This window comes from Balaenoptera borealis (assembly GCF_965194805.1).
Source record: "Balaenoptera borealis genome assembly, chromosome: 1".
In the NCBI taxonomy this organism is placed as follows: domain Eukaryota; kingdom Metazoa; phylum Chordata; class Mammalia; order Artiodactyla; family Balaenopteridae; genus Balaenoptera; species Balaenoptera borealis.
This window is the reverse complement of record NC_138860.1, coordinates 77,561,490-77,582,075: the sequence shown is the minus strand read 5'-3', so window position 1 is coordinate 77,582,075 and position 20,586 is coordinate 77,561,490. Positions and strand designations below refer to the sequence as shown.

General features: G+C 40.0%; 2 protein-coding genes across 4 annotated transcripts in view; both read right to left on the bottom strand.

Moving 5' to 3' along the window:
• The window catches only part of SLAMF6 (SLAM family member 6), a 46,320-nt gene extending 30,631 nt beyond the window's left edge, over nucleotides 1-15,689 (bottom strand). Inside the window, exons 1-2 of one of the 2 annotated variants that reach the window (XM_082406602.1) lie at nucleotides 5,245-15,689; nucleotides 117-4,918 (exon numbers count right to left, since the gene is read on the bottom strand). In XM_082406602.1, the coding sequence (XP_082262728.1) occupies nucleotides 117-222 (106 nt within the window). In that variant the 5' untranslated portion in view covers nucleotides 223-4,918; nucleotides 5,245-15,689. Of the gene's footprint in view, nucleotides 1-116; nucleotides 5,179-5,244 lie in introns of those variants that run through there. The other variant, XM_082406603.1, reaches the window with a different exon arrangement.
• The window catches only part of CD84 (CD84 molecule), a 42,702-nt gene continuing 37,798 nt past the window's right edge, over nucleotides 15,683-20,586 (bottom strand). For both annotated transcript variants that reach the window (XM_082406709.1, XM_082406710.1), the window contains one exon: nucleotides 15,683-19,448. In XM_082406709.1, coding sequence (XP_082262835.1) covers nucleotides 19,383-19,448 — 66 coding nt within the window. In that variant the 3' untranslated portion in view covers nucleotides 15,683-19,382. The remainder of the gene's footprint in view (nucleotides 19,449-20,586) is intronic.

Sequence of the window (20,586 nt, the reverse complement as noted above, 5' to 3'; positions counted from 1 at the left end):
GCCCCACCGGATCCCCTGGCAGAGAGACAGACACCTATAAATAGGTGATTTAGATTGAGCAAGCTGCACAAAACCAGGAGTGACTCAAGACTACATGGGTCCACTTCAGCATTTACCTGGGCTAAGGCAGAAGACAAGCGTGAGAAACTGGAACAGCCAGATCATGCTCTTAGCAGTGGAGAATGGTGCTGGAGACCTCAAGGCAGTCAATGTTCTTGGCATTCTCTCATAAACTGAAAGTGCTTCTACCGAAATTGCTCTCTTCCTCTCAGAGGCGTGGCAAGGCCTCCTTCCCACATACAAAGAGTCCCAGTTTTATTTTATTACTCTATTTACTTCTTTTCTGAGCGAAGTGCAAAAATCTTGTGTGTGTTGTGAATTGGAATTTTCACTATCTATATCCTTTTCTCTTTTTATTTTTTATGGTAGTAAAACAACCTAAATTACGTGTTGTGGTTATGCAACCTAAAATTTACTGGGTTCTTTTTTTCTGAATTTTTGAATTTTATTTAATTTATTTTTTTTATACAGCAGGTTCTTATTAGTTATTCATTTTACACATATTAGTGTATATATGTCAATCCCAATCTCCCAATTAATCACACCCCCACCCCCCTGTCACTTTCTCCCCTGGGTGTCCATATGTTTGTTCTCTACATCTGTGCCTCTATTTCTGCCCTGCAAACCAGTTCATCTGTACCATTTTTCTAGGTTCCACATATATGCGTTAATATACGATATTTGTTCTTCTCTTTCTGACTTACTTCACTCTGTATGACAGTCTCTAGATCCATCCATGTCTCTACAAATGACCAAATTTTGTTCCTTTTTATGGCTGAGTAATAGTCCATTGTATATATGTATCACATCTTCATTATCCATTCATCCGTCGATGGACATTTAGGTTGCTTCCATGACCTGGCTATTGTAAATAGAGCTGCAATGAACATTGGGGTGCATGTGTCTTTTTGAATTATGGTTTTCTCAGGGTATATGCCCAGTAGTAGGATTGCTGGGTCATATGGTAGTTCTATTTTTAGTTTTTTGAGGAACCTCCATACTGTTCTCCATAGTTGCTGTATCAATTTTCATTCCCACCAAGAGCGCAAGAGGGTTACCTTTTCTCCACACCCTCTCCAGCATTTATTGTTTCTAGATTTTTTGATGATAGCCATCCTGACCGGTGTGAGGGGATACCACATTGTAGTTTTGATTTGCATTTCTCTAATGATTAGTGATGTTGAGCATCCTTTCATGTGTTTGTTGGCAATCTGTATACCTTCTTCGGAGAAATGTCTACTTAGATCTTCTGCCCATTTTTGGATTGGGTTGTTTGTTTTTTTGATATTGAGCTGCATGAGCTGCTTGTATATTTTGGAGGTTAATTCTTTGTCAGTTGCTTCATTTGCATATATTTTCTCCCATTCTGAGGGTTGTCTTTTGGTCTTGTTTATGGTTTCCTTTGCTGTGCAAAAGCTTTTAAGTTTCATTAGGTCCCATTTGTTTATTTGTGTTTTTATTTCCATTTCTCTAGGAGGTGGGTCAAAAAGGATCTTGCTGTGGTTTATGTAATAGAGTGTTCTGCCTACGTTTTCCTCTAAGAGTTTGATAGTGTCTGGCCTTACATTTAGGTCTTTAATCCATTTTGAGTTTATTTTTGTGTATGGTGTTAGGGAGTGTTCTAATTTCATTCTTTTACATGTAACTGTCTGGTTTTCCCAGCACCACTTATTGAAGAGGCTGTCTTTTCTCCATTGTATATTCTTGCCTCCTTTATCAAAGATAAGGTGACCATATGTGGCAGGCAGATTCTTAACCACTGTGCCACCAGGGAAGTTCCTGATATTATGGTTTGATGCACAAAAGTTTTTCGTTTTAATGAAGGCTGGTTTAATTGTTTTTTCTTTTGTTGCCTATACTTTTGGTGTCATATTCAAGAAATCGTTGCTAAATCCAATGTAATGAAGATTTTCCCCTGTGTTTCCTCTAAGAGTTTTATAGTCTTAGTTTTTGTATTTATCTCTTTGATACATTTGAGTTGATTTTTCTATATCATTTAAGGCAAGGTTCACCTTCATTCTTTTGCATGAGGATATCTAATTTTCACAGTACCATTTGTTGAAAAGGCTGTCCTTTCCCTATTGAATGTTCTTGGCATCCTTGTCAAAAATCATTTGGCCATATATTTGAAGGTTTATATCTGGTCTCCTCTGTTTTATTCCACAGCACCCTGTGTCTGTCTTATGCCCCTGCCACACTGTTTTTTTTTTTTTAATTAAATTTTTTTTTTTTTTAAATTTATGGCTGTGTTGGGTCTTCGTTTCTGTGCGAGGGCTTTCTCTAGTTGTGGCAAGTGGGGGCCACTCTTCATCGCGGTGCACGGGCCTCTCACTATCACGGCCTCTCTTGTTGAGGAGCACAGGCTCCAGACACGCAGGCTCAGTAGTTGTGGCTCACGGGCCTAGTTGCTCCGTGGCATGTGGGATCTTCCCAGACCAGGGCTCGAACCCGTGTCCCCCGCATCGGCAGGCAGATTCTCAACCACTGAGCCACCAGGGAAACCCCTGCCACACTGTTTTGATTACTGTAGCTTTGTAGTAAGTTTTGAAATCAGAAAGTGTGAGCCCTCTAACTTTGTTCCTTTTCAGGATTGTTTTGGTCATTCAGGGTTGAATTTAATCAAATACATTTTTTGGAATCTCTCCAGATGATTATTTTTTTCCTCCCCTTTAATGTGTTTAAAGAAAACCTTGCAATAAAAGATTTCTTTTGCAAAATATATTCAAAGTCTCGAAAGAGAAAAATCTGCCACCTAGAATACTCTACCCAGCAAGACTATCATTTAAAATAGGTGGAGAAATAAAGAATTTCTCAGAAAAGCAAAAACTAAAAGAATACAGCAATACTAAACCTATCCTAAAAGAAATATTGAAAGGTCATCTCTAAATAGAAAAGAAGCAAGAAGAAATAAGAAGGAGTAAATCCAACTGGAAAGTAAATCACTTAAATTACCCAGTATACAGATAAGAAAGAAAAAAAACCTATTTGTGAAAGCAATGGTAAACACAAGGAACAGCCAAAGGATAAACATGAAGATGTAAAAAGAGACATCAAAATCATAAAGTGTGGGGAAGGAGAGTAAGAAAATCCAGATTCTTTTTTTAAATTTATTTTTAAAATTTTATTTATTTTATTTATTTTTATTTTTTTGGCTGTGTTGGGTCTTTGTTGCTGCATGCAGGCTTTCTCTAGTTGCAGCGAGCAGGGACTACTCTTCATTGCAGTGCACAGGCTCCTCATTGTGGTGGCTTCTCTTGTTGCAGAGCATGGACTCTAGGCATGCAGGCTCAGTAGTTGTGGCTTGCGGGCTCTAGAGCACAGGTTCAGTAGTTGTGGCACACGGACGTAGTTGCTCTGTGGCATGTGGGATCTTCCTGGACCAGGGCTCGAACCCATGTCCCCTGCATTGGCAGGCAGATTCTTAACCACTGCGCCACCAGGGAAGCCCTCTTTTCCCTTTTTTTTAGAATGTGTTTGAGTCTATATCACTATCAGTCTAAAGCAAGCAGATATAGGAAGGGGTTAACATATTGGAAAAACAGGGTAACCACAAATAAAAAACTTACAACAGAGTCACAAAAACCTAAAAGAAGAGAACACAAGTATAAAATAAAAGGAAATCATCAAACCACAAAAAGAAAAAAGAAAGGAACAAAGAAGAAATAAAGAATCAACTGGAAAACAAGGTTTGAAATGGCAATAAATACATATATATCAATAATTACTTTAAATGTCAATGGACTGAATGTTCCAATCAAAAGAGATAGAGTGGCAGGCTGGATTTAAAAGACAAGAGCTTACACTATGCTGCCTACAAGAGACCCACTTTAGGGAAAAGGGCACACATAGATTGAAAGTGAGGGGATAGAAAAAGATATTTCATGCAGGGACTTCCCTGGTGGTGCAGTAGTTAAGAATCTGCCTACCAATGAAGGGGACATGGGTTTGATCCCTGCTCTGGGAAGATCCCACATGCCACAGATCAACTAAGCCCGTGCACCGCAACTACTGAGCCTGTGCTCTAGGGCCCATGTGCCACAACTACTGAGCCCACATGCTGCAACTACTGAAGCCTGCACGCCTAGAGCCCATGCTCCACAACAAGAGAAGCCACCACAATAAGAAGCCTGCACACCACAACAAAGAGTAACCTCCATTTGCCACAACTAGAGAAAGCCCACATGCAGCAATGAAGACCTATGTAGCCAAAAAAAAAAAGTTATTTCATGCAAATGGACATGACAAGGAAGTGGGAGTTGCAATACTCATATCAGACAAAATAGTCTTTAAAGCAAAGGCTATAAAGAAAGATAAAGAAGTACACTATATAATGATAAAAGAATCAATACAAGAAGAGACTTTTACACTCATCAACATATATGCATCTAATATAGGAAGACCGAAATACATAAAACAAATACTAACAGACATAAATGGAGAAATCGATAGGAATACAAAAATACTAAGAGATGTTAACACCCCACTCACATCAATGGACAGATCTTCCAGACAGAGAACCAATGAGGCAACAGAGGTCCTAAATGATACAATAGAACAGTTAGACTTAATTGATATTTTCAGGGCACTACATCCAAAAAAACCACAGAATATACATTCTTTTCAAGTGCACATGGAACATTCTCTAGAATTGACCACATCCTAGGGCACAAAACTAACTTTAAGAAATTTAAGAGTATAGAAATTATTTCAAGCATCTTCTCTGACCACAATGGCATGAAACTAGAGATCAACCACAGGAAAAGAAATGAGAAAAAAAATGATTATGTGGAGACTAAATAACATGATACTAAAAAACCAATGGGTCAATGAGGAAGTCACAAAGGAAATTAAAAAATACCTTGAGGGCTTCCCTGGTGGCGCAGTGGTTGAGAATCTGCCTGCTAATGCAGGGGACACGGGTTCGAGCCCTGGTCCGGGAAGATCCCACATGCCGCGGAGCAACTAGGCCCGTGAGCCATAACTACTGAGCCTGCGCATCTGGAGCCTGTGCTCCGCAACAAGAGAGGCCACGATAGTGAGAGGCCCGCGCACCGCGATGAAGAGTGGCCCCTGCTTGCCACAGCTAGAGGAAGCCCTCGCACAGAAACGAAGACCCAATACAGCCAAAAATAAATAAATTAAAAAAAAAAAAAAAAGATTCCATATTTAAAAAAAAAAAAATACCTTGAGACAAATGACAATGAAAACATAACCTACAAAATCTATGGGATGCAGCAAAAACGTTTCTTAGAGGGATGTTCATAGCAATACAGACTTTCATCAAAAGGAAGAAAAATCTCAAATAAACAACCTAACTCACCACCTAAAAGAATTAGAAAAAGAAGAACAAAACCTGAAGTCAGCAGAAGGAAGGAAATAATAAAGATCAGGGAGAAAATAAATAAATAGAGATTTAAAAAAAAACAATAGAAAAAAGCAACAAAACCAAGAGTTGGTTCTTTGAAAGCAAAAACAAAATTAACAAATCCCTTGCCAGGCTCACCAAGAAGAAAAGAGAGAGAACCCAAATAAACAAAATAAGAAATGAAAAAGGAGAAAGCTCAACTGATACCACAGGAATTTAAAAAAAAAGAGAGAATACTATGAACAATTATATGCCAACAAATTTGACAACCTAGAAGAAATGGACAACTTCCTAGAAACATGCAGCCCAGCAAAACTGAATCAAGAAGAAATAGATAATTTGAACAGACCTATCACTAGAAGTGAAATAGAATCTGTAATAAAAAAACTTCCTACAAACAAAAGTCCAGGATCAGATGGCTTCACAAGTGAATTCTACCAAACATACAAAGAACTTACACTGATTCTTCTCAAATTCCTCCAAAAGACTGAAGAGGAGGGAACACTCCCAAAGACATCCTATGAAGCCACCATCACCCTGATACCAAAACCAGACAAAGACACCACCGAAAAAGAAAATTACAGGTCAGTATCTTTGATGAATATAGATGTAAAAATTCTCAACAAAATGTTAGCAAACCGAATCCAGCAACACATAAAAATGGTCATATACCACGACCAAGTGGGATTCATCCCAGGTTCACAAGGATGGTTCAACATATGCAAATCAATCAATCAATGTAATACACCACATTAACAAGATAAAAGTCAAAAGCCACATGATCATCTCAATAGATGCAGAAAAAGCATTTGACAAAATTCAACATCAATTCATGAACAAAAACTCTTACCAAAGTGGGAATATAGGGAACATATCTCAAGATAATAAAAGCCATTTATGACAAACCCACAGCCAATATAATACTCAATGGTGAGAAGTTGAAAGCCTTCCTGCTAAAATCTGGAACAAGACAAGGATGCCCACTCTCACCACTTCTCTTCAACATAGTATTGGAAATCCCAGTCACAGCAATCAGACTGGAAAAGAAAAGTTATCCAAATTGGAAGGGAAGAGGTAAAATTGTCACTATATACAAATGACATGATATTATATATAGAAAACCTAGGGACTCCACGCAAAAACTACTAGATCTAATAAATGAATTCAGCAAAGTAGGAGGGTAGAAGATTAACATTCAGAAATCAGTTGCATTCCTTTACACTAACAATGAAATATTAGAAAGGGAATGCAAAAAAGATACTTTTTAAAATTGCACCAAAGAAAGATAAATACCTGGAGTAAACCTGACCAAGGAGGTGAAATATCTATATGCTGAGTACTCTAAAACATTAATAAAGGAAATAAAAGAGGACTCAAAGAAATGGAAAGATATCCCATGCTCTTGGATTGGAAGAATTAATATTGTTAAAATGGCAATACTACCCAAAGCAATCTACAGATTTAATGTGATCCCTATCAAATTACCCATGACATTTTTTCATAGAACTAGAACAAATAATCCAAAAATTTATATGGAACCATAAAAGACCGAGAATTAACAGAGCAATCCTGAGGAAAAAAAAACAAAGCAGGAGGCATAACTCTCCCAGACTTCAGACAATACTGCAAAGCTACAGTAATCAAAACAGTGTGATATTGGTACAAAAACAGGCATATGGATCAATGGAACAGAGCAGAGAGCCCAGAAATAAACCCACACACCTACAGTCAATTAATCTTCAACAAAGGAGGCAAGAATATAAAATGGGGAAAAGACAGTTTCTTCAGCAAGTGGTGCTGGGAAAGTTGGACAGCTTCATGTAAATCAATGAAGTTAGAACACACCTTCACACCATGCACAAAAATAAACTCAAATGGCTTAAAGACTTAAACATAAGACATAACACCATAAAACTCCTAGAAAAAGCATAGGCAGAAAACATTCTCTGACACAACTTGTACCAATGTCTTCTTAGGCCAGTCTCCCAAGGCAGTAGAAATAAAAGTAAAAATAAACAAATAGGACCCAACCAAACTTACAAGCTTTTGCACAGCAGACCATAAAAACAAACAAAAAACCAAACAAAAAACAAAAGTCAACCTACGGAGTAGATGGGAGAAAATATTTGCAAATGATACCATGGACAAGAGCATAATCTCCAAAATATACAAACAGCTCATACAACTCAACAACAAAAAAACAAACAACCCAATCGAAAAATGGACAGAAGACCTTAATAGACATTTCTCCAAAGAAGACACACAGATGGCCAGTAGGCACATGAAAAGATGCTCAACATCACTAATTATTAAAGAAAAGCAAATCAAAACTACAGTGAGGTACCACCTCACACCAGTCAGAATGGCTGTCATTAAAAAGTCTACAAATAACAAATGCTAGAGAAGGTGTGGAGAAAAGGGAACCCACCTACACTGTTGGTGGGAATGTAAGTTGGTACAGTCACTATGGAAAACATTATGGAGGTTCCTCAGAAAACTAAAAATAGAATTATCAAATGATCCAGCAATCCCACTCCTGGGCATATACCTGGACAAAACTATAATTCAAAAAGATACATGCACCCCTATGTTCATAGCAGCACTATTCACAATAGCCAAAACATGGAGACAGCCTAAATGTCCATCGACAGATGAATGGATAAAGAAGATGTGGTACATATATACAATGGAATTCTACTCAGCCCTAAAAAAGAACAAAATAATGCCATTTACAGCAACATGGATGCATCTAGATCTTATTATACTAAGTGAAGTAAGTCAGAAAGAGAAAGACAAACACCATATGATATCACTTATATGTGGAATCTAAAATATGGCACAAATGAACCTATCTGCAAAACAGAAACAGACTCATAGCCATAGAGAACAGACTTGTGGTTGCCAAGGGGGAGTGGGGAGGGAGAGAGATGGACTGGGAGTTTGGGGTTGGTAGATGAAAACCGTTACATTTAAGATGGATAAACAACAAGGTCCTAATATATAGCACAGGGAACTATATTCAATATCCTATGATAAACCATAATGGAAAGGAATATAAAAAAAGAATGTCTATATGAGTATAACTGAGTCACTTTGCTGTATAGCAGAGATTGGCACAACATTGTAAATCAACTATACTTCAATAAAAAATTTTTAAAAAAAGATTTCTTGGGCTTCCCTGGTGGCGCAGTGGTTGAGAGCCTGCCTGCCAGTGCAGGGGACACGGGTTCGAGCCCTGGTCTGGGGGGATCCCACATGCCGCGGAGCAACTGGGCCCGTGAGCCACAGCTGCTGAGCCTGCACGTCTGGAGCCTGTGCTCCGCAACAAGAGAGGCCGCGATAGTGAGAGGCCCGCGCACCGCGACGAGGAGTGGCCCCCGCTTGCCGCAACTAGAGAAAGCCCTCGCACAGAAACGAAGACCCAACACAGCCATAAATAAATAAATAAATAAATAAATTAAAAAAAAAAAGATTTCTTAAAGATAAATCATTTCTGCATTCTGGAGAGAACCCCTACTTGATTGCAATTTTTTCCTTTTAATTCCTTGCTTGGTTCAATTTACTAAAATTTGAATTAAGATTTTTAACATTTATATTAATAAGTGAGACTGATCAATATCAGGAATTCACAAATTTTTTTCCGTAAAGGTCAAGATAGTGAATATTTTTAGACTTTGGGGGCTGTACAGTCTCCACTGCAACTATTCAACTTTGCTGTTGTAGCATGAAAGCAGCCCCAGTCAACATGTAAATAAGTGAGTATTGGGAGTGTTCCAGCAAAATTTTATTTATTAACACTGAAATTTGAATTTCATATAATTTTTGCATGTCACCAAATATTATTCTTCTTTTGAGTTTTTCCAACTTTTAAAAATGGTAAAAACTATTCTTAACCCACGACCTATATAAAAACACTTGGAAGACTGGATTTGTCCACGGGATGTAGTTTGCTGATCCCTGGTCTATATTTTTCTATTTTGGGAATCATCCTCATCTAGTTTGGAATCAGTGCTATATTAATAGTGCTCAATGAATTTTGAAATTTTCCACTATTTTTTACACTTTGGAACAGTTAAAATTACATAGAAATTATCCTTTCATTGAAGGTGGTGGAGCTAGCTCATAAGACGGTCTAGGCTTGGTGCCGCTTGAGGAATTAGATAACTGAGCATATTTTCCATTTTATCTCTGGTTAAAGAAGTTCTTCTAGTTATAATCTTTCAACTTATGAACTATTATGGATGTAAATCTATATACCAGAGCAATCCATTTGTTATCCCTGCCACAAGATGGCGTTATGTTTGTGTTTTGGAAAGATCACTCTGGCTGTGGTGTAGAGAATGGATTGGACCAGGGCAAGTGTGACTTCAGGAGGTAAAGTGCTGTTGTCCAGGTAAGAGATGATAGTGGCTTGACTGCTGTAGCTACTGCTGGATGAAAGAAGAAAAATTGGATGGATTATAAAAACATTCAAGGAGGTATGTCAGGGATTTTCAAGACCACTTCCACGTTCAATGGTTCACTACGAGGACTTATAGGATTCAGCATATAGTTATACGCATGGCTGTGAGTTATTACAGTGAATAAATACAAAGCAAAATCAGTAAAAGGAGATGGTATATAGAGTGGTGTCCAGGAGAAATCAAGGTACAAGCTTCCAAGAGGCTTCTCCCAGTGGAGTCACACAGGATATGCTTAATTCCTCTAGTGACATGTGATGACAACAAGTGTGAAATATTTTCTACTAGAGAAGTTTGTCTGAGCCTAGGATTCCAGGGTTTTTATCAGTAGTCATGCAGGAGCTGTCTACCTAGCATGTACAAAATTTCAGAATCCCAGAAGGAAAGCAGGTGTTCCGCACAAAGCAAATTGTTTGTATAAACAGTTTAAGTTCAGTGACTCCCTCTTATCAGGGAATGGTAGAACTTTCCCCAAATCCAAGTTCCCAGACACCAGCCAAGGGCCAACCTTGTAAGCACACCTTTCAAAGGATAGCAGTCTTAGGCCCACATTGTTAATGTTAACTCTTTTCTGTGTTTTCTAATTCTTAACTATGTTTTCTACACAGGAAGTAAAGCCAGTATTTGTCTATTGCATTTCCATCTGAAGGTTGGAAACTTATTAAGGGAATATACTTTGGAATAAATAGCTTTGTCATTGAGACATGTGCCAAAGAATTACTCATTCCAGGTAAGGTAAGACAGTTAAAGGCTGTACAAACTGTTGCATCTTCACTAGTTAATCAAAATATTATACATTGAGGACTTCCTCTGCAACTTGCACAGGATCAGACATTGTGGATACAAATGATGAGCAAAATCAGATGTGATCTGTGCCCTGATGGAGCTCACAGTCTAGTGGGGAAAGAGAGACATTGATCAGATAATCACAAGGAGAAATATTTAAAGATAAAATTTGAAAACTGCTGTGGTGGAAAGAGATCTAGTATAATGAGAGTAAAAATGGGCATCAGACATGGTTTGAAGAACAGGAAGACTTCCCTCAGGAAGGGACATTTGAGCTGAGCCCTGAGGGATGACTGGGCATCAACTAAGTGAAGTGTGTATTAGAGGTAGTGAAGGTACGGAGTGGGTGGTAAAACATTTCAGACAGAGGGAGAGTCCTAAGGCTAATGTGTAGATTAAATTAAATGAAATGTGCCAGAACCTCAGAGGGCACTAGAAAAACACCACCAAAAATTTTAAAAAATCTTCTCAAGATTATCTGTATCTGTTTATAAAGTTGCTACACAGGTGGCTCTGAAATTCTTCTGGGTAGTGGTTCCATTTCAGCCCAACAAGAAACGGATGAAGAGATGTAACTGTGGGAGCTGGGAGCCCAAGCGTATTTGCAAAGAGTTGCTCAGAGCAGAGGATCTGAAGTTTCTTTGATAAGTAGAGAGTAAAGGAAGTGGTTTCAGATCTAGAAGGTACTGTTTGCTATCTCACATACCGCCTCTTAGCAAGTCATTTCTTCAAAGTTTTACAAAACATCCTGAGGCCCTGCACCCATAGTTCTGAGGGAACCACACACAAGTCTCGTCACTGAAAAACCTAGTCCTTTTATCCCTTTTCTCCAAGTGGCACTGTGGGTGATCCATGCAATCTTACTCTCAAATTCCCTAGAAACAGACTCAAAGTGGTTTCCAGGACTTCTATTCTACTCTTGATGTCTGGGTCCCAATCCGAGTTCAGTTCAACAAATATTTATTTATTTATTTATTTATTTATTTATTTACATCTTTATTGGAGTATAATTGCTCTACAATGGTGTGCTAGCTTCTGCTTTATAACAAAGTGAATCAGCAAATATTTATTAAGCTCTCCTAGGCATTGGCTTCTGTGATGAGCACTCTTAATGAAAAGATGAATAAGACAAAGCTCTTGTACTGGAGGGAAATGGACCCCAAAACATATTACTTAAGTGCCCAATTTCTCTGTTTCTAGGATGATCAAGGCAGAACTCCCTGCTCTACCTCTAGCCATATGCCTCTGCTGTGCTCTGGTTTCTTGTTTCTGGTCCTGGTCCTCCCTATCTCTAGGTTTTCCATCTTCTCTCAGGATCCTGGTCATCTCTCTCACAACAGACTTCCTTTTCCCCATTCTCTGTCTGACTACTCAATCCATGGTAACTTTGTGTCTATTCAGTGTCTGAGTTCTCAGCTGCTCAGAGCCTTTATCATATTGTTGATAGTCTTTGATGTTTCAGCTACTTATTTTATCTCTTCTTTTCTTGAAAAAGCAAAGTAAGACACAAACAGAATAGATGCATCATCAAATATTTTTGGGTTTACTTGCTGAAATGGAGCTTGTAGTCTCATTTCTTAGCTACTTACAAGGTGTGGACAATACTTTATTAATGGAAATTTACAAATGCATGAAATAAAAGATAACATGTAGAAAGGATAAAATACCCTGTTACAAACATGGCACCTAGCTTCTGAAATAGGTTTAGCAGCATTTGCTACTAGTGAGCATAATCTTCATGCTTGTATTAATTAATCCAAGTTTTTGAGGATCCAAGGTTTATTAGGTACTGTGGACACAAAGAAGAGGAGAAAGTCTTCTGAGCCAAAACAACTTATTGACCAGCTGGGGAGACAGTTAAGAAAATGCCACAGCTATATAATTATAAAAGAATATGATAAATGCTACTATTATGCACTTATGTACTAAATGCTGTAGGAGTGTAAATAGGGAGCTATATATTTAGCTTTGAGTGGGAGGTTTTGGAAGGCTACACAAAGAGGGGATACTTGGTCTGATCCTTGAAATATGAAAGAGCCATAGATGGAATGGAGAGAAAGGCATTTCAGGTGGGGGATGCAGCGTGGGCAAAAGCATGGGAGTGGAAAAGGATTTGGTGTGTTCATGGACTCACGATATTTCTATGTGGCTGGAGCCTAGAGAAGAGGCAGGTGAGGGGCCTGGAAAATCTGATGGGTCAGATTGCTAAGGAGTCTGGTCCCACAGGGAAATGAAGTGATAACTTCCATGTTTTAGAAAGATTGCTCTTTATGTGATAGCAGCTCAGGTAATAAATGATAAAGGAATGAACTGAGAGACTGGGATAGAGAGGGAGGGTGTGTTTGAGAATTAGACAGATTGAGGAGACATGGTTGAGAGGAGCCATATAGAGGAGTTGGAATTGACAGGACCAAATAGCTGATTAGATATAGGGGGGAGGTGAGGTGATGGGAAGAAAGAAAGAAGACTCGAGGATAAAAGATTTCTCTGCTTTGGGTAGCTGCTGATTGGTGAAGCAGTGAAGAATAGCAGTTCAGGACACAGCCCCTGGAGTTGGAAGACTAGGAATTGATTCCTGGTTTAAATATTTGTTTGTCTGAGTTACTTAGCCTTTCTGTGACTCAATTTCTTAACTTGTAAAATGGAGGATGATTGCATCTACTTTGGGGGTAGATAAGTTTTAATGTTTTTTATGGGCTTTAAATGGGTGAATACATATAAAACATCAGGGCGGGAATGGTACATAGTAAGCACTCAGTAAGTGTCAGCTATTATGATTTGGTGGGCCATTAACTAGCACAGTGGAAACAGACAGAAAGCAAGTTGGGGAGGTCAAGGAAAGACCTGTAAGTTCAATTTTGGGCACACTGAATTTAAGGTGACTTCTGACATCCATGCAGAAATGACCCATAAGCAGTTGGAAATATAGATTATAAATTAGTGATTGAGATTATGTGTATTTTTAAAAATTCCCTGACAGATAATTTATGTAATTATTTGCCTATGATAAGACCTCATAAGAAAAAAATCTCTATTTCCCACTTGCAAAGATATGGCCACTTTCAGGTCCCAGAGTTGATGCAGCTAAACCCAGAGGCTTGTGTAGGGTTATTCAAAACTGCCTGGGCAATCAGCCAGCAAGAGCGATCATAATAATTATCATCCAAAGAGAGAATAGTTCTCTTATGCATTCTCTAAATAAATTTCTCAAAGTCTACAAGCCTCTAGAGAATGTACTAGTCATTACTTTGCTTCCTCAAATCAGAACTTCAGGACTTTTACTAATGGGCCTTTGTCAAAATGTATTAACACTTTAATATGAAAAACCATCAAGGGCTCCTCACACTTGGATGGAGGATCATTAAAATCTCAAGGTGCGTAGCTGTTTCTTAACCATGAAATAGTATAGCACAACTCCCCAGTTCTTACCTCTTCTGTTCCTGTTTTTCTTGTGGTATCAATAGTGGAAATTTACACTGTGTTTTTCCCATTTTGTAACAACTCATCAGAAATGCTTAAGACCTGGATTCCTTGTTTGCTAGGAAACTAGCTCTGTCCAAAATGCAGAGAGGGCTTCTATCCAAGCTTCGTTAATGGCTGTTTCCAAAAGGAAAGTTGGGTGGTTATCCAGAGAACAATGGAATTAATATATGAACATGTTGACTTGGAGCTGCAGTTATTGTCTTTAAAATATTATTATATGTACATATTCATTCAATAAATATTTGTGGGCCACCTATTATGTGTCAAGCAAGGTGCCAGGTGTGTGCTATACTTGAAGCAAAGTGCCATGTGTTGGGAATCCAGAGCAGGTAAAGGGAGGCAGCATGGTAGAGTGCAAGTACTTAGCCCTTGATGACAAGAAGTCCTGAGTTCAAATCCTGTCTTCCCAAGCTTACTGGCTTTGCTAAGGTATTTATTCCCTCAGCCTTAATGTAAACTAGAAGAGTTAATTTCTATTTTACAGCATCTAGTGTAGCAGTTGGTGTACAAAGTAAGCCCTCAAATAACTATTACAGGCTCCCTGCCCTCAAATAGCTCTTTATTTCATCACTATTCTTCAGACATAGCCCCTGTGCTCTCACTAGTTGAGGAGACAGGTATGTTATCAGGTAACTAGGATGTAGTGTAATAAGTGAAATAATAGGAGCAGATATTGAGTTGAGCATTGAGAGTTAAAAGTTTGATATACCATGTTAGTTTAGCACAATATCAGATACATTTCTGTTGCAAGAACCTTATTTCATAATTTTGGTTTAGCATCTTATGACGGTTTCAGGCCTATAAGAACAGCTAATATAATGATCCAGGGCTTTACTGTGTGCAGGCATGGAACACCTCATTTAATCCCACATCAACCCTACAAGGTAGGAGCCAGTATTATTCCTATTTTACAGATGGGAAAACTGAGGCACAGAGAGGTTAAAATAACTTGCCCAAGGTCACATATCTAAGAAACCAGGATTTAGACCCAGGTACTCTAGCATCAGAGTCCACATTTGCGACCACTCATTACACTTTTTCCTATTGTGTCCTTAAGCTTCATTTTACAGCCAATAGGGACTGTCACTAATTACAGGCGAAAAAATTTTACAAATCAAGGGAAATTCAGGGAAAATTCAAATAGAAGGAAAGTAATGGATCTTGAAGAGAATATAGCCCGGTCATTTCTTTTCTCCAGGAGTAACCATGAGAAGTGCTCTCTGTTTACATAGCCTGGACCAGCCAGGCTCCTTCCTATGCCCACTTTCCATAGGTGGCCCAGTCCAGCTCTTCTCTTGTGGGCTGTACAGTTCATAATGTTCTATAGCTTTAAAAAAATCTAATTTTAAATCAGCTTCACTTTCTTTTTCTGAGAGGCATTAACTGCAACTTCTTATTCTCTCAGTTCCCTGTTAAAGCTCACGCTGACTTGCGAGGGAGTGTCCTGTCTTACCGGTGCTTTCCACTAGAGGGCCCTGCCCCTCAGATTTCAATTTCAATTTCAATGCACATTTTTTAAAAATTATTTATTTATTTATTTATTTATTTATTTATTTATTTATTTATATTTATTTTTGGCTGTGTTGGGTCTTCGTTTCTGTGCAAGGGCTTTCTCTAGTTGCAGCAAGCGGGGACCACTCGTCATCGCGGTGTGCGGGCCTCTCACTGTCGCGGCCTCTCTTGTTGCGGAGCACAAGCTCCAGACGCGCAGGCTCAGTAGTTGTGGCTCACAGGCCTAGTTGCTCTGCGGCATGTGGGATTTTCCCAGACCAGGGCTCGAACCCGTGTCCCCTGCATTGGCAGGCAGATTCTCAACCACTGCGCCACCAGGGAAGCCCTCAATGCACATTTTTAAACTAGCACATCTTTGTCTGATACAAGATCCTCTTCCATTGAAAGAATACTTTGATTTTATAGACCTGTTGTTCATAATCTAGTTTGTATGGAAATATGTGAAGGGGAAAATAAGATCACATTCATTTTACAGAAGGATTATCTGAGAACTGAGCCCTTAGGAATGGGGTGAGTAGCTTATGTCTTCATAAATCGGAAGATTCATAGGAAAGAATCAAACACGGTGGTCCTGAGTCCCAAAGCCCACTTGAAGAATTCCTGTGCACTGGTTCCATCCCAGGTTCGTTCTCCTGGAAGACTTAAGGAACACTTATCTCTGGTTCTTTCCTTTCTTCTTTCCTTTCTCCCCCTTCCTTTCCCCTTCCTTCCCCCTTCCTTCCTTTCTTTCTTTCTTTCTTCCGTTCTCTCTCTCTCTCTTTCTTTCTTTCTTTTCTTTCTCTCCCACCCCACCTTTCCACTGGGGTGTTAGGATACTAAGAATGTGACTGAGTAAGCACACCAGAGAGAGGCAGGGGCAGCAGTTACAGAATGAAGATATTCAGGAGCAATCCCTCAATTCACATAAAGGAGTACTTTTATTTTAGAAGAAACAGCCTGTTCAGTGTGACTTTGGAACTTCTTCATCCTTTAGGGCCACATCTTTTTATTTCTTCCTTCATACCCTTCCCTAGGGTGACTGCCTTTCACCTCTTCACACCTGGTTCATTGCATCACTTGATGTCTTAGCTGGTCTGTCTAACTCTGAAAATCTTCTCCCTCCAAAGTGTCCTTATACTAGGAATAGCCTCTGATATCTGCCTCTTGATATGTAATGCTTGCCACGATTTGATTCCACTGTGCTTATTGGCTCCTATCCATCAGTATTTCCAATATGTATCTTCTTTGCAAGCTGGCTGGTCACTTTCAATTCTATTCAACAGCATTTATAGCTCACAAACAAGGTACAAGACATCATGCTGGTTGGCGGTAGATGCAGAGATGAATAAAGCTATTACCTCTCATGATCACCTCTTCATGATCATGAAGTCACGGGCCTTGCCTTTAAGTAATGGACAATATAGAGGGAAACAAATAATAATCTATACTGTAAGGTAGAATGAAATGAGTTTTAATGACAGAAAGACCAAAGGGGTGGGGGAAGGAGTGCAAAAAGAACCATAGTTAATTTGACTAGTGATATCAGGGAAAGCTTCATAGACGAGGTGACATTTGAGCTGGGTATTGAAGGATGTGTAAATGGACAGGGGATGGGGGCATACATTCCATCTGAGCACTGTGCCACACACAGGCAAGGGACTGTGAACATGCGTGGTATATCTGGGGAGGTACCCCCAAATACATGACACAGATCCAGTCCTTTTCTTTCTTTCATGCCTTCCTCACTTGGATGTCTTCTGTCTTCTTCATTCTCTGCCAAATCCCATCCATCCTTTGAGGTCCAGCTTCAGCTGCACTTCCTCCATAAGATCTTTTCTGACTGTGCTAGCTCATGCCACTCCCTGTAGCATGTAGTTCAGAATTTAACTGTAGTGTTTGTGCTGTAGTTAGACCAGGGCAGACATCATGCTCATCTTACACTTTGGAGACCTTGCAACCCCCAACACAGTGCTAATGAGAGTCAGGACTAGGTGGTTCTATGGACCCATTAATGGGGACTAACAACTTCATTCTGCCTAAATGCAGTTTATTTCTGCTATCCAGCCTGGGATTGTTCATGGGGGTTTAGAATTTAGCTGGTTATGTTTGCTAACACATAAGGGAAACAATTTTTCAAATGCTTACTTCAATGTTCTGCTCAGCCATAGGTGATTCCTCCGCAGTGCTGTCAGGGGAAGGGGGAGGGCCATTAACATCAGCTTGAACTCCACGGCTTTCTGGGCTGAGCCTTAGGAACTGAGGTGAACCCAATTTCATCATCTATACTGTCATCTACCAAGTTCCCCCTAGAGAATGACTGCTTCCTTCAAGGTCTATTGTTTTGATGGTTGGGTTCCCCTAAAGTGCCAGAAGCATAGCTGAGCAATTCCTTTTAGAGAATGGGGTTACTGGATATGGCTTCTTCTTCTTGATGAGGCTGTTTGGAGTGTGTATTAGCCTGGTTCTGCAGAGAAACAGAACCAACAGGAAATAGCTATAAAGGAATTGACTCATGTGGTTATGGAGATTGAAAAATTTCAGGATCTGTAATCAGCAAACTGGAGAGGTGATGGTTTAGTTCTGGTCTGAGTCCGAAGGCCTGAGAACCAGGACAGCTGATCGTGGACGTTCCAGTCCATGTGCAAGTCCTAAGGCAGGAGAAGACTGATGTCCCATTTCAAAGACAGGCAGAGAGAGAGAATGGATTTTCCCTTACTCTGCCTTTTTGTTCTATTCAGGTTTTCAATGGATTTGGTGATGCCCACCCACACAGGAGGGGAAGATTAATCTGCTTTACTCAGTCTACCAATTCAAATGTTTATCTCATCCCTCACACTCACAGCTTGAATAATGTTTAACCAGATATCTGGGCACCCCATGGTCCAATCAAGTTGACACATAAAATTAACAATCACAGAATGATATAGAAGGAAAATGTGGCCAGAAAAAAATATATTATGAGGTTTCTGAAGTGGAGTCTGAAGAAAAATACCCCAGCAGTCTAGTTCCTACAGAAAGAGCATTTTCCAACACTCTATTGGGAGACTGTGTCTGCACAGCTGAGAGCCACAACTCTGATGGCTTCCCATGCCACACAGTCATATAGGGTTGGGCTGGTCCAGCCAGGTGTACCCTGAACAAAGTTTCCCAGGCAAAGGGACAAACAGAGGCTGACATGCAGTCCCCACTCTACATGCCAAGCCGTGTACTCAGGTGAGGGGCTAATCTGCCCAAGGTGCTGTGTGGACTTGGGGAAGCCATGCACCAGGGCTCCTCCCATATATTGAGTGTGAGCAGAGGCTCCTAAGTGGTGTGTCATGGCAGATTACAGGTGTGCAAAATGTGGATCCTTCACATATGGGGTTGCTGGGAAGAGTCATCACCTCTGGTCATACACAGCCTCCAGCCATGAGCAATCTTGACTGTTTATCCCTTTAGACCATAAAAATATTTTCTCCATGTGCTGCCATGTGAAGAAGGGTGGGAAGCACTGTACCAAAGGACCTGCCTTGTCATCCATCAGGAAGGGAGCGATTTCAGGAAGGGCATGCATCCATTTGCTTATCTAGGCAAGAGCTATGCCCAGCAACAGAGTGTTTGCTTCTTTGCTTACGTGTTGGGATCTGGTGATTTGCAATCTCCAGGTAAGATCTGGGAAGAGCAAGTCTAGGTATGGAGCATCTGCCAGTAGGTATGGTTGTAGCTCAGTTTCCATGGGGAGAATTCCATCTGGGAGCCTAGATCACGATTTCATAGCTTGAAGTCCCAGGAGGTTTGCTGTCCTGAGTGTTGGTTTTCCCCATCTGCACAAAAGGGAGAAGGAGGACATGTTGACTGAAAGGTGCTGGTAGGGAATTCCAGTCCCACAAGGAGCCCTCAAGAGTCATGCAAATGGCACAGACAGATGCCTTAGAGTTCCCTGGTTCTGGGGTAAACTGGGGAAGCAGGGCCTTGCCCTTTGCTGAGTCCCTCACCTCTGTTCCAGCCACCCAATTTGGAAGCCCTTGGGTAATCAACTTCTTAGCTTAGAAAAAAGCAGCAGTAGAGAATGTGAATATTTGCATTGATTTTGACTATAGGCTTGAGGCGATATCCAGGCTCAAGTTACCCACATTCCATGTTCCTAGTTCAGCCTTCATTCCTTCTGTACCCCAGTAACTGCACCTTGGTCTATATGTACTGGTGAGTCACCTCCACTGGTGTCATATGCTTTAGTTACTTAGAATACTGCAGACAACCCTCCCATTGGCTCGCAGAGTCCTAGGTTTTAAATTACATATTAACCAAATTAATAATTGTCATCCAACTTGTCTAGAGGGTTTACTTTGAGATGTCTCAATCCAAGAGTCCCTGATTAATCCCTCAAATCTAGTCTTTTCCAGTTGTATTTTCTTCTCTGTTTCCTCCCTCTCTCCTTCCAATCCTGGTTCAAACATGCGGACACCTTGCTTCCCACTTCCTGCTTCTCCTTCCTTTTCCCTCCTCCTCCTCTTTCCTCACTCACCTCCTTCTTTTCCTTCTCCCTCCTTTCATCTCCTGATCACTGAGGAAGTCAAGGTCCTTTTATCTTGTTCTCCAGGACACTTGGCTGATCTTTACATTCAAACTAACCTGTGCATTGAGTTCCCTTACGACCTTCCTACTTGGCCAACTCATAGATGCCTCATAGAATCAGCTCTTAATTCTTATTCATGGATTCACTTGCATTCCATTTTGGTATCCTGATATTTCTTCCCACTCTTCATTTGTTATCATTATTATCCTTTTCCTCCGAGACTTTCGGGTTCAAATTTATCTTTCACGATAAGCTTCCTACCTATTAGCTCAGCTATTAAACAGAAACACTTCCAAAATATTTGATTCACCCAGATACCCCAGAGCTGTCCTTACTGTAGCAGAAATGAGGATCCTCAGACAGTATCAACCCCTCACCAGATTCCC